The following is a 15,139-nucleotide window of genomic DNA, read 5'->3' on the forward strand; positions in this document are numbered from 1 at the left end:
TATTTTCTGATATGATGCTTGGTTATTGGTGTTTGCTCATATTTTGGTAATAAAATATGCTTAATTAGTTTGATTAATTGAATTAAATAACTATTATTGTTGATTAGTTTTAGTATCTTTTGACTATGGAATAAATGTATTTTTCCTTGAGTTGTTGATGATGATTATGTTGTTAACCCTTATTGATACATTATATGTTGATGATTAATGATGATGATTGTTGATTTTAATTAATGATTGATGTATTATCATTATGTTGATGAATTATTGATGAATAAATCTTATTGAAGATTAGTGTGATTATGTGATGATGTATTGATGATGAATCATAATATTAGTGATTTATGATGTTGAATTGTCATGTTGATTTATTGATGATGATAAATGATGATTTATCATGAGTAGAGTTATTCTAAAGACGATGATTTAGAATATTTGGATTATATTATCCATATTATGTTGATGTTATAGTTGAGATGAAACCATATGTTTGGTATATGCACATTTCATGCATTCATAAGTTGTGTATATTGATGAGTATCCTGGAGACGATAATCTAGTTTACTGTTATTCGAGAGACGATGATCTAGAATATTTTAGAGACGATGATCTAAAACACTTGGATTAAGTTACCCAAGACTATGATGAATTGATACCACATGCATATAGATATGTCTAGGTGACATATCATATCTATGTGACATTAGAATGCATTAGAAATTATGTGGCATTCACAATTGATAAATGATACTTGTCTTTGTGTATTCCTTATTTGTTGGATGTTTATATTCCTCAAATTGATAAATGAATATGTCTGATACATGTATGAGTATGTCTGTTACATACCCGAATATACTTAATACACGTGTGGGTTGTCTGAATCGAATTTATTCAACTGTTTTATGTTATTTAGTGTCTGATATTCGATATATTAGTCACTGATTATGATTATGTTATCTAACCCTCTGTTTTGTGTTTGTGCTGAACCGTTGGGGTTCAGGTTTTCAGGTTGTATGTTTTGCCGGTGTTCGAGTTGTTGGTGAAAGCTCCGCTCTGATTGTGACACGGAGAAGGGTTTATAGAGTCTTTATTCGTTGTTTTATTTAAATTAAAGGTGTATCTTTTATAAAAAGGATTTTGTATAAGTGACGATTACTAATTAATTTTGTTAGTAGTGTTTTTAATGAAGAATGTAACACCTTGAACCAATATTTTATAATTCATTATGACTTCGAGTCTTAAAGTCATTTTTATCCGCTGCGTAGTTTAGAAAAATCATTCTTTTATTAAGATAAATTGAATATTGGGTTAGGGTGGTTACACTTGTCAACTCGGCAACCAACTCCTTTTTTTCTTGTTTCAATCGTCCAACAATGATATGGCCTTCTAAGACTTTGTCCAACTCATGGTTGTGTAACCCAGATACAACTGGAAGATGCTAATTCCGTGATGCAAGATAATACTCACGAAGCCTAAGTGGACACCCTATTTTTCTCGATCCAGTTTTTTCAAATTTTTGTTTCTTGCCAGTTGGTTTGTACTCACCACCCCTTTCGAAACCTAACACAAAAAACTGTTTTCTTCTATTTGCACCGTATTTGGCTTTCACGTTTACAATAGTAAATCCTAATTTTGCAGCTTCCCCACATACCCATTTAATCAATTCATCTTGCTACATATATGTTTTAGCTGTTGCAAATTGAGCACTTGTATCTACAACGCAGACCTCTGATAAGTGCCCAATTTTAGTTATAATGTTTGATAAATATGAGCACTTACCAATACTTTTATGAAGAAATCTTGATTAAAACCCCTTTTGGTGTAAATATAAACATTAAATCAAAGAGGAATTGATCCCAAGGCATTTTTGTTAGGAATGGCTAGAAAAGCAGGTTTTGAAGCCTTCGCTCAGCGAAGCCATAGCGAGCTACAGCGAACTAAACCAGTGGACAAAGGGTCCATGGCGAGCTTCAGCGAGATTCAGCTAGCAGGATAGCAAACTCAACGTTCGCTCAGCGAAAGATAGCGAGAGATGGCGAGCACAACCAGGGAGGAAGGGTCTGTTAGCGAGAGATAGCGAGCATCGGCGAACAAAGTGATGAGTCAAGCCTTTTGCTACGTGTCAAGAAACCCCTTGCTTAAGTAACTAGTTCGCTCAGCGAACGTCATTTCGCTTAGCGAACTCCTCTGTCCTGAAAATCTATAAATAGAGCTCAGAAGCCATTTTCTTATATATTGAGTTTTGTAATAGTTAAAAGATACGAGTAATATTAGTTTTAAGAGTTCTTGAAGGTGGATTCATCATTATACTTGAGAAATCAAGAGATGTTCTTCATCCCTTTTTCTTGTAAGTTTACTTTTATCATGTCTAGCTAAATTCCTTTGTTGTTGGGATTAGATGTAGTTATTTTGTGAACATGTAATCAATTTAATCTTAATATATGTGTTTTCTTTATCAATCATTATAAGTGTTATCTTGTTTTAATTGTCTACTTCTAAAAAGATTTGAACAACATAGACATATATTGTTTGAATCAAGAGTAAAAGATAATCACTTATTAAACTTCAATGTTTAGACATAGATGTTGAGTTTAGTAATCACGTCAAATATCAGATCTTAATGCTATTATGTCGATTAATGATTCGAGGCATCGAACGTTGGTAGATATAATAGATTTCACGGCGTAATCCGGATACGGATACGTTCGATGTGTGATATGTGATAATAATAATTGGTAAATGAAATATATATAGTAAGGTTGATTGATACATGCTAACGAGATAATGAATCTAGTTCCGACAACCTTTTATTATCCGAAAGTTTAAATCCTTTTATCCATTCGCATTATTATGTTTTCAAAACTAAATCTTACAAAAACCCGTACTTAAAATCATGGAAATTGCAAATCAACGTTTGATATCACACTAGTCTCTGTGGATACGATATAACGAAAATACTTGCTTTTGTACTTTCATCAAATGGCGCCGTTGCCGGGGACTGGCGTTTGATATTAGTTGTTTAATCGCAATTTCTATCGTTTTAAGCAATTTTGTACTTTTTAAATTTCAGTTACTATTCGTTATCTTTTGTGCACGCTAACTTGTCTGGTTAGATTGTTGTCCTGTTTATGCGAGGAAAGATTTCTGCAGAGAATTTACTTTTTGATCCAGAAATCGAAAGAACAGCTCGAAGGAATAACAGTCAAAGAAAGAAAAGGAAACAATTAGCCAAACAAAAGAGGCTGCAAGAAGAAAATTCTGCTTCTATTTCTTCAACATCCTCAATCTCCGAAGAGATGGCTGACGATCCGCCACGTAACGAAGGTGGAGGTGCCGGTATAAGGCCATGTCACAATAGTCCGCGGAGGCTTGCTCATCTTGCAAGGCCTCCCAGAGGTGCAAGACAAACGGAGATGAAAACCGGACTCTTGCAATTGTTATATGCTAACCCTTTTACAGGTTTGTCACATGAAGATCCTTACAACCATTTGGTCAAATTCTATGAAATTGCCGGTTCACTTGGTGCTCCTGAAGCGGAGGAGGAAGCGGTGTTCATGAGAATGTTTCCACATTCATTGATAGGAAAGGCCAAAGATTGGTACCTTGATTTACCAGCTCAAGTCATGACAAATTGGAATACTTTGGAAGAGAAGTTTCTTGATCGGTTCTTTCCACATCATAAATTCATGGAGTCAAAGACATCAATTGCGGTGTTTTCTCAAGGCTCCAATGAGACTCTATGTGAAGCATGGGATCGATACAAAGCAATGCTGCGTAAATGCCCTAATCATGGATTTGATGAACTAACCCAAATTCATATTTTTAGAAATGGTCTTTTGCAGGATTCAAAGCTCCTTTTAGATGCAACAGCAGGTGGTTCTCTTTTATCATTAAGTGCTGCAGATGCTACGACTATCATTGAAAAAATGTCACTTAGTGATCGACAAAGTGAACGCAGCAAAACTCAAAGGAAGCCTGGGATTCTTGAACTTGATACTTCAGATGCTATGTTAGCTCAAAACAAGCTTCTTACTAACACGGTGGAAGAACTATCAAAACAAATGTCTAAGATAATCACCTTACAAGAAGGATCGGGGAAAGCAAAGCAAGTAGCATCGTGTGAATAATGCACCGGAGATCATCCAACTGGTCATTGTCCTCCATCTCATGAAGAGGTGAACTTCATGGCAAATCAACAAAGACAAAGTCAGTATCCGAATAATGCTGGCTATCAAAGGGGAAACAACTCAAACTATGGTCAAGGTTGGAGACAAGATGTTGGCTCATCAAATAGGCAAAGACAATATGAAAGCTACAGTCAACCACCGGTACAACAAACTCAAAATTCAAATTTGGAAGAAGCTTTGAGATCATTCATAGAGATGCAGACCAAACAGAATCAACAACAAAATTTGATGAATCAACAACAAAATCAGTTTGTGCAAGAAACTCAAGTCTACCAAAGAGGCAATGATGCGGTGTTAAGAAATCTTGAGACTCAGATTGGTCAAATAGCAAAAGAAATGGCCAATAACAAAAATCAAGGAGGATCATTTGCAGCCAACACCGAACCGAATCCAAAAGAACAATGCAAGTCAATTACAACAAGAAGCGGTAAGGAAGTTGGCAAGGGAATAGGTGATAATTTGAGGAAGGAAGAGGAGTTTATGAGACGAGCAGATGAAGAGGAGGAAGGAGAAAGTGAGAATGAAGCAGAAAAGAATAAAAAGGAAGAATTAGTTGAAAAAGAAAAAAATGAAAAAACAGAAAAAAATGAAAAAAATACAGAGAAGGGAGAGAAGGAGGTTGAAGTGAGAAAAGAAAAGAGTAGTTTACCTCAACATCTGCCATATCCACATGCTCCATCAAAGAAGGATAAAGAAAGGCAGTATGCAAGGTTTATGGATATCTTTAAAAGATTGCAAATCAACATTCCATTTTCCGAAGCCTTGGAGCAGATGCCAACATATGCAAAATTCATGAAAGAAATCCTTACCAAGAAGAGAAGGTACAATGATGATGAAGTTATTCAACTTGATGCAAGCTGTAGTGTCATTATTCAACGAACTCTTCCGACAAAAGAAAAAGATCCGGGGAGAGTCACGTTGCCGGTTACCATTGGTAATGTGAATGTTGGAAAAGCCCTTATTGATTTAGGGTCAAGCATCAATCTTATTCCTTTATCGGTGATTCAACGGGTTGGTGGTCTTGACATCACACGTACAAGAATGACATTGCAACTTGCTGATAAATCCATCACTCGTCCGTCGGGAATGGCTGAAGATGTTCTTGTAAAAGTTGATAAGTTTATGTTCCCTATAGACTTTGTGGTGATGGACATTGAAGAGGATGATGATGTTCCGTTAATTCTTGGAAGGCCGTTCATGAAAACAGCTCGTATGATGATTGATATTGATGACGGGGTGATGAAAGTTCGAGTTCAAGATGAGGAGGTTAGTTTTAATTTGTGGGAAGCTATGAAGCATCCACATGAGAAAGATATGTGCTTCAAACTTGATGCAACTGAAGAAGCCATATTAGATGTAAGAAAGCAAGCACATAGACCTTCATCTCTTGAACAGGCCTTGACAGATGCTTTCGAAGCACTTGACCCCGAGAAAGAAGAAGAGATTGAGGACTTCTTGAAGCAACTTGTTGCTTTTGAAGAATTACCTCAACCTGAAGTAGAGATTGACGAGTTGAAGAAGGATGGAAAGCCGGTAGAAGTAAAACTTGAGCTGAAAACATTACCATCACACCTCAAGTATGTTTTCCTTGGGGATGACAATCAAAAACCAGTAATAATCAGCAGTTCTCTATCAAAAGGTGAAGAAGAAAGTCTGATCCAAGTGCTAAAGAACAACAAAGAAGCAATAGGATGGGCATTATCCGACTTAAAAGGTATTAGTCCATCTTATTGTATGCATAGTATTATGATGGAGGATGATTATAAGCCAGTTGCACAGCCTCAACGTCGATTGAATCCAACAATGAAGGAGGTTGTAAGAAAAGAAGTGGTAAAGTTACTTGAAGCTGGTATGATCTATCCAATTTCCGACAGTGCTTGGGTTAGTCCGGTCCAGGTGGTCCCAAAGAAAGGTGGGATGACGGTAATCACAAATGACAAGAATGAGTTGATACCATCAAGAACAGTCACAGGTTGGCGGATGTGTATAGACTACCGAAGACTCAACAAAGCAACCAGAAAAGATCATTTTCCATTACCATTCATGGATCAAATGTTAGAAAGGCTGTCAGGTCAAGAATTCTATTGCTTTTTGGATGGTTATTCGGGGTACAATCAGATTTCAGTCAACCCCGAGGATCATGAAAAAACAGCTTTCACATGTCCTTTTGGTGTTTTTGCTTATAGAAGAATGCCTTTCGGATTGTGCAATGCACCGGCAACATTTCAACGGTGTATGCAAGCAATTTTTTCTGACTTGATAGAGAAATGCATTGAGGTATTTATGGATGATTTCTCCGTGTTCGGTCCGTCATTCCAACATTGCTTGAAGAATTTGGACACCGTACTGAAGCGGTGTGTTGAAACAAACCTGGTTCTTAATTGGGAGAAGTGTCATTTTATGGTGACCGAAGGCATAGTTCTTGGTCACAAGATCTCTTCCAAAGGTATTGAGGTGGATAAAGCAAAGGTGGAGGTCATTGAAAAGCTCCCTCCTCCGGTAAATGTCAAAGGAATCAGAAGTTTTCTAGGTCATGCCGGTTTCTACCGAAGATTCATCAAGGATTTCTCCAAAATTGCCAAACCATTAAGCAATTTGCTTAATAAAGGTACGTCTTTTAAATTTGATGATGAATGTTTAATTGCTTTTAATGAATTGAAAGAAAGATTGGTGACTGCACCCATAATCATAGCACCCGATTGGAAACTCGAATTTGAATTGATGTGTGATGCTAGTGATTATGCAGTTGGTGCAGTCCTTGGACAAAGAAAGAACAAAATTTTTCATGCTATACACTATGCAAGCAAAGTATTAAATGATGCACAAGTTAACTATGCAACAACCGAGAAAGAATTGCTTGCTATAGTGTATGCATTTGAGAAATTTCGTTCTTATTTGATTGGTTCAAAAATTGTTGTGTATACTGACCATGCAGCTATCAAGTATCTGATTACAAAAGCTGATTCTAAGCCGAGACTCATTCGGTGGATGCTTTTATTACAAGAGTTTGATCTTGAGATAAAAGATAAAAAGGGAACAGAAAACTTGGTAGCTGATCACTTATCAAGACTTGTAAACAATGAGGTGACCAAACATGAACGTGAGGTTCTTGAAGAATTCCCCGATGAAAAACTGCTTATGGTGCAAGAAAGGCCATGGTTTGCTGATATGGCTAATTTCAAAGCATCCGGATTAATACCGGATGATTTCAATTGGCACCAAAAGAAAAAGTTCCTCCGTGAAGCAAATCAATATGTTTGGGATGATCCTTATTTGTTTAAAATTGGAGCTGACAACCTGTTGAGGAGATGTGTTACCAAAGAGGAAGCCACAAGCATCATGTGGCATTGTCATAACTCACCATATGGAGGTCACTATAATGGAGAAAGAACAGCAGCAAAAATTTTGCAGTCAGGATTCTTTTGGCCGAGTTTGTTCAAAGACACTTATGAACATGCTCGGAGATGTGATAACTGTCAAAGAATTGGTGGAATTTCAAGGCGCAATGAAATGCCACTTCAAAACATGCATGTTGTTGAAGTATTTGATTGCTGGGGTATTGATTTCGTTGGCCCTTTTCCATCATCATTTTCAAATCAATACATTCTTGTGGCAGTAGATTATGTGTCTAAATGGGTGGAAGCAATTGCGTCACCAAAAGCCGATGGCAAAACGGTGATAAAATTTCTAAAAAGAAACATTTTCACTCGTTTTGGAACTCCTCGTGTGCTTATTAGTGATGGAGGGTCACATTTTTGCAATTCTCAACTAGCCAAAGCACTTGAGCATTATGGAGTCAAGCACAAAGTAGCATCGCCATACCATCCTCAGACCAACGGACAAGCAGAAGTTTCGAATCGTGAAATAAAGAAAATTCTGGAAAAAACTGTGTCCGCATCAAGAAAAGATTGGTCATTGAAGTTAGACGAGGCATTATGGGCATATCGAACTGCTTTCAAAGCACCAATAGGCCTTACACCTTTTCAGATGGTATATGGTAAGGCATGTCATCTTCCGGTCGAGCTTGAACATAAAGCCTATTGGGCTTTGAAATTTTTGAATTTTGATGAAAGCCAAGCCGGAGAGCAAAGAAAAGTTCAGCTTCAACAGATGGATGAATTGAGATGCCAAGCTTATGAATCTTCTAAGCTGTACAAAGAGAAGGTCAAAAGCTATCATGATAAACGGCTTGTCAACAAAGAATTCAGGCCAGGCCAAATGGTTTTGCTTTTCAACTCAAGATTGAAGTTATTTCCAGGAAAGCTTAAATCCAAATGGTCCGGTCCTTTCAAAATCCGTGAAGTGAAACCATATGGTGCAGTTGTGTTGGAAGATCCAGCTACCAATGCCACATGGACTGTGAATGGACAAAGGTTGAAACTCTATTTTGGTGGTGAATTTGATCGTGTCACTACCAAAATCCCACTTTCCGATCCTTGAAGCTCCAAAAAGAACGTCAAGCTAATGACGTTAAACAAGCGCTTGTTGGGAGGCAACCCAATTTTGTAAGTAATTTAATGTTTTAGCATGCATAATATAATTTTGATGGTAGGAACATGTTTGGTGTAAGCTGTGCCAAAGGATTCAGCAGAAATTTTTTTTCTGGTATGGTTCGCTGAGCGAACCTTATATTCGCTCAGCGAAATCTGCGAATCCTGAACTTCAATTTTCAATGGATAGCTGGCCCAAAATACTTCCACCTCACAACCCACTACCACAAACACGGTTTTCAACACATTCCAAACCCTAAAACAACATTCTCCTCCATCTTATCCTCTCATTTTACTCCAAACCTCTCCTTTACAACTTCTTCTTTCACAAAAATCTCTTTCTACTCTCAAACAAACACCCACTCATTCATTCATCACTTAGTGCATCCTATCTCTACATCACTACTCAGGTATGAAATCCTTTTCAACTCTTACTTTCTTAAAGTTTCAAATTCAAATTGAAAAGTGAATATTTATGGTAGTTTTGCACAAGTTTCTTAGGATTAGGTTTGAATGCACTCTACATGTTAAGATTTGAATGAGTTTGGTTCCTTTTATAAAGTTTATGATGATTGAAATGATTAGAATGCTTAAAAATCCAGATCTAGTTGATTTACCATGTTTTCTGCAAAAAAATTGTGTTCGCAACCCTTCGTTTTGCCTTCGCTTAGCGAGCGCCTGCGACCCTGAGAAAAATTTCATGTTTGATTTCGCTGCGCCCTCGCTAAGCCAAGGCTTGCGAACCTGAAATTTTTTTTTTCTAGGCCAGCCTTCGCTGCGCCTTCGCTAAGCGAACACCTGCAGAACCTGCAAAAAAATTTTCTTTGATTGTGCCTTGTTATTATGTTATCTAAATAGATTTTATTTCAGGAAATGGCACCCAAGAAGCCTTCAGCTGCTAAGAAACAGAAAACCATCGCAAGTTCTTCCCACCAAACCGAAGATTTGGACATGAATCGTTTCAAAGGGCAAGAACAGTTTGATCGGTTTAGGGCACTGGAAAAGAGAAAAATTTTAAGTGAAAGGATCTTTGACATCTTTGAACATGGCGATTATGAGCGGTTTGCAAGAATTGTGCAACTCCGGGGTTGGGAAAAGATTGTCCACCCACCAACCACCTACAACCCCGTCATAGTAAGAGAGTTTTATGCTAATGCTCTCCCAGAAGCTGATGAACCTTTCTCCTACACCACCATGGTTTGTGGTCGCACCATCCGATTCGACCGCGATGCCATCAATGCATACCTTGGTAACCCTTTCACATTGCCGCACAATGAAACACTGTGTGCGTACCAAAAACAACGGAATCGGGGAACTTGGGATGTTCCATTAATGAGGAGTAAGCTGCTTCGACCAAACACCGATTTTGTCTTCAATGCGACTCAAACACCTTTGAGGGCAATGAGAGAGGACATGAAAACTTTCACTGTGCTGCTGTTTAATCTGGTCTTGTACAACATCCAACCTAATTCCCACCCTTCAGATGCCACCATGAACATCCTCGGCCTCATCCATTACATTAATGAGGATTTGGAAATAGATGTGGCAGGAATAATTTCTAGGTGGATGAAAGAAGTTGTTCTAAGTGGTCACTCGGATAGGGCGCTTAAGTCTAGCAAGGTTAAAAGCAAAAGTCCTTTAGTTTTCCGATGTCTCATTATGGGATTGTGCTCGGCCAACAGATTACATCTTCCTCAGATTGGGAATGAGGAAATTCCCACTATCAATGATGATTATGTTGACCGCTACTGCAAGCCGAAGAGGAGAAGGGCACGACAACCACCGCCACCACCACCTCAGCCACCTACTCAACTAGCCACCTCCGGATTTTCTGATCAAAATTTTTACAATTTCTTTACTCATTTATATGATCAAAATGATGCAGGATATAGAGCCATGAGTGCAATGCAGCAGTCCTTCTATAATCAGCACACAGGGCAGTCGGTGATGACACCGCAAGATTTCCAAACCTATGTTGCATGGCCTGAGGACAGGCCTACTTTCATTGGAGGAGGGATGGCACCAAATGCTGATGCTGGTGAAGAAGCTGGTATGGAAGATGATGATGAAGAAGATGATGGTGAGGGTGATGCAAGCATGGCGGGAGAAGAGGAAGAAGAAGCAGATTCAGATGATGATTGAAAGCTCACAAAAATTAGTGAAAATTTACAAGCTTTCAGTCATTTATTTCTTTTGCTTTATTTAGTTGTTTGTCGGGAACAAGTTAAATTCATGTTTTATGTGGTTGTGTTAAGCTTTTGTATTTTGAACATGTGTTGTGGTACTTAGCAATGTTTGATGACAATGTTTTTTTTTTTATGTGTTTTAAATGTTAATGTTTGATATTTGGTGACAAGTTTTTAAGTAGTGTGAATATTGTAAATAGCTTTTTGCAAACAAGCTCACATGATTAGGAAAAATCTGAAGTTAGGTTTGTGGTAAATCAATGATCGAGCATGTTGAATATGTTTTGTGAAACTTCATGTCAAAACTTCTTGATTAGTCCTTGAAATAAGCTTAGGAACCTAACATGGTTTTGAAATGTGTTGATTGTTCTAAGATAATTTTCAATGTTTTTGTTGAACATGATTGAAGCTTGTGTTATCAACCTAGCCGGGTGAGAATGTGTGAACTTTCCATTGTTTACATAAATTTTTGAGAGCCAGCAATGATGTGTGCTCATTTGATTTTAACTTAATCTTGCTGTCACTAATGTGTTTGATATTGTGGATATGATCAAGGCCCTGTTTCTTTTTGAGTGATAACTACTTGGCCAAACTTAACCTACCTTGTGAGATAGTGATCTTTTGTGTCCCCTGTTGAGCCTTAAAATTTTGAAAATTGTTTGTTTGATAAACCCTGAAACCAAAAGAATGGAAAAACAACTACTCTACCCTTGTCTTAGGATAGGAGAGCAATTGTATTTCAATTAGGGTCATGTTAAAGATTCAAGTTGGGGAGAAGTAGGTTACAAATGTCATAAAAATAATTTGGAAAAGTAGTGGATTAGGTGATTGAAAAGAGAAAAATGTTGAAAATAAAAGATTGACACAAAGAGAAAGAAAAAGAAAAATTTGTGAAAAAGAAAGTGTCATTGTAAAGAAAGAAAAGAATCACCAATGAAATAGGGGAGAAAGAAAAGAAAGGGAGTAAATGAATGTGAAATTTTAAGATGAATTTTCTGTAAGTTTTGTATTGCTCTCTTATTCTTGAGGCCTTTTGAAATCCAAAGAAAAACAATGATTTTTTGTAGCCCAGCCCCGTTACAAGCTTAATAAAGTCCTTAGTGATCCACAATTGACGACATGTTTTGTGACATTGATCTGATGAATGTTTGAATTGAATTGTTGCATACACTTTGTTTGGATTGAGTGAAACACTTACCTTTGAGTGATATATTGGTGAGACATTTTTGATAACACTTGAGTCTTGATTGTTTGATAAAAATGTGGAGAATTTTGCTTAGACATAGCAATCAATTCATGATCATGCTTTGTTCTTGTGAATGTTTTAAGGAATAGTCTTGAGTAGGCATTGTTTTACTCATGCTTAGGAAAAGAAATTTCAAAAACTTTGATTGATTACAAACCTTTCCTGAGATTTAAAATTTTGAGCTTGTTGAAATATTACCTTTTGTTTGAGGACAAACAAAGTCATAAGTTGGGGAGATTTGATAAGTGCCCAATTTTAGTTATAATGTTTGATAAATATGAGCACTTACCAATACTTTTATGAAGAAATCTTGATTAAAACCCCTTTTGGTGTAAATATAAACATTAAATCAAAGAGGAATTGATCCCAAGGCATTTTTGTTAGGAATGGCTAGAAAAGCAGGTTTTGAAGCCTTCGCTCAGCGAAGCCATAGCGAGCTACAGCGAACTAAACCAGTGGACAAAGGGTCCATGGCGAGCTTCAGCGAGATTCAGCTAGCAGGATAGCAAACTCAACGTTCGCTCAGCGAAAGATAGCGAGAGATGGCGAGCACAACCCGGGAGGAAGGGTCTGTTAGCGAGAGATAGCGAGCATCGGCGAACAAAGTGATGAGTCAAGCCTTTTGCTACGTGTCAAGAAACCCCTTGCTTAAGTAACTAGTTCGCTCAGCGAACGTCATTTCGCTTAGCGAACTCCTCTGTCCTGAAAATCTATAAATAGAGCTCAGAAGCCATTTTCTTATATATTGAGTTTTGTAATAGTTAAAAGATACGAGTAATATTAGTTTTAAGAGTTCTTGAAGGTGGATTCATCATTATACTTGAGAAATCAAGAGATGTTCTTCATCCCTTTTTCTTGTAAGTTTACTTTTATCATGTCTAGCTAAATTCCTTTGTTGTTGGGATTAGATGTAGTTATTTTGTGAACATGTAATCAATTTAATCTTAATATATGTGTTTTCTTTATCAATCATTATAAGTGTTATCTTGTTTTAATTGTCTACTTCTAAAAAGATTTGAACAACATAGACATATATTGTTTGAATCAAGAGTAAAAGATAATCACTTATTAAACTTCAATGTTTAGACATAGATGTTGAGTTTAGTAATCACGTCAAATATCAGATCTTAATGCTATTATGTCGATTAATGATTCGAGGCATCGAACGTTGGTAGATATAATAGATTTCACGGCGTAATCCGGATACGGATACGTTCGATGTGTGATATGTGATAATAATGATTGGTAAATGAAATATATATAGTAAGGTTGATTGATACATGCTAACGAGATAATGAATCTAGTTCCGACAACCTTTTATTATCCGAAAGTTTAAATCCTTTTATCCATTCGCATTATTATGTTTTCAAAACTAAATCTTACAAAAACCCGTACTTAAAATCATGGAAATTGCAAATCAACGTTTGATATCACACTAGTCTCTGTGGATACGATATAACGAAAATACTTGCTTTTGTACTTTCATCAACCTCCGGTTGGGGTATGCTAGGCAAAAAAGGATCTGTCACATCTGGTTTCTTTAAATCTGTCGGTTGGGGTATGTTAGGCAACGAAGAAACTGCTACATCCAATTTATTTTTATCCGTCGATTGTGCAGGTTCCAATTTCTTTAGGAAAACATTTACCAAATAACTTTTGAAAAATGTTTTCAAAAGGGGTTTCGGATCACGTTTTCCGAAATAGACCTGTCAGAGTTATAAAATTTCAGACTTTTATATCACAAAAGAATCAGTTTGAAATGCTTCTTACCTTATAGATGACATGAAAAATGCTTTGAAACCTCTTGGTAATGCTTCAATGTTGATTGTAATTCCCAAAACAAAATAAAACACCATTTTCGTTGGAGTCGTTGAGATTGAGTGGGGATGAAGAATTGAAAGTACAGTGGGTAAAGACTGCATACATAAAAGGTATGTTTCGGAAAATGTTTTCTGAAATAAGTAGCGAGCAGAAAATTTTTTCCGAAACAACTTGCGCTTTCGAAATAAAATCATAATTGGGAGGGCTGTTTTCACTACACTTTATTTCGGAAAACATTTTCCGAACTGAAGGGTAAAATTGGAATTTGGAGGGGGGGGCTAAGAGAAATATAGAGGAGGAGGAGGAGAAAAATTCATCATCAATAACATGGTGTGGGCTGAACTAAATAAAGAAATATATGGTTAATAATATATCTATTAGTTCGGTCCATCAGTTCTTAAAAACTGAATCCAATAACCGAACCAAACAACATCGGTTTTTAATTGGTTCGTTTGATTTTCGATCCGAACCATAAAATTCGGTTATTAAACCGAATATTTTTGTTTTGCTTTATATAGTTTATTTTTTATAATTGCTTTATATAGTTTCTATTTTCTATTTATATTATTCGGCAAAAAAATATTATTGAAAATCAAACTGAATTTTTTTCTGCTTTATATAGTTTCTTTTTTATAATTGCTTTATATAGCTTATATTTTCTATTTATAATATTGGGTAAAAAATATTATTGAAATGCAATTAGTTTCTTTTCCAAATGCAATTATTTGTTTACCATTTACTATTAAAAAATAAAAATAATTATAATTTTTCCTCTTAAAAAACAACCTCAAATAGAAATTCATTCAATACATATCAATATATAATATATCATCATTTATCTCATAAAAAAAAATCATCATTTAACAATCATAGTGTAATGAAAACTTAGCAGAAAAAAAATTCAAACAAAGACAAATGAATCTAGATGTGCATTGGGAAAATACAAGAATCAGCCAGAAAACATATTGTTCAATAAAAGCTAGCTGCAAACAAGAACACCAAATAGAGAGTAAGCTCTTCACAATGAAGAAAGCTCTTGACAGCTTGCCACCAATGAACCAATTGACACGTGTCATAACCCCAGAAGCTCAAAATTAGCCACGTTATCAAGCCTATCTGAATCTATAAATCTATATATTTCTTTTATATGATGATGATGATGATGATAGAAAAATCTACATTTCCCTTTGTAGAAAGGTTTTGTTTTGT

The 15,139-nt window shown here is 36.3% G+C and overlaps 1 protein-coding gene across 1 annotated transcript; it reads left to right on the forward strand.

Annotated features, from left to right (window-relative positions):
- Nucleotides 1-4,184: 4,184 nt before the first annotated feature.
- LOC123891949 lies at nt 4,185-8,627 on the forward strand. Its single transcript, XM_045941811.1, has 4 exons — nt 4,185-4,701; nt 4,789-6,795; nt 7,123-7,345; nt 7,493-8,627. The coding sequence occupies exons 1-4, from the start codon at nt 4,185-4,187 to the stop codon at nt 8,625-8,627; spliced, it is 3,882 nt and encodes a 1,293-aa protein (XP_045797767.1).
- The last annotated feature ends 6,512 nt before the right edge of the window (nt 8,628-15,139 follow it).

Source organism: Trifolium pratense, linkage group LG6 (genome assembly GCF_020283565.1).
Source record: "Trifolium pratense cultivar HEN17-A07 linkage group LG6, ARS_RC_1.1, whole genome shotgun sequence".
Taxonomy (NCBI): Eukaryota; Viridiplantae; Streptophyta; class Magnoliopsida; order Fabales; family Fabaceae; genus Trifolium; species Trifolium pratense.

Bases quoted from the DNA above. Each gene is read 5' to 3' on its own strand.
- LOC123891949 (XM_045941811.1), top strand. From the start codon at position 4,185: ATGGCAAATCAACAAAGACAAAGTCAGTATCCGAATAATGCTGGCTAT. The intron at 4,702-4,788 runs GTGAGAATGAAG...AAAAAAATACAG, and splicing joins TGAAGAGGAGGAAGGAGAAA to AGAAGGGAGAGAAGGAGGTT. The intron at 7,346-7,492 runs GTTTGCTGATAT...CAACCTGTTGAG, and splicing joins ATGGTGCAAGAAAGGCCATG to GAGATGTGTTACCAAAGAGG.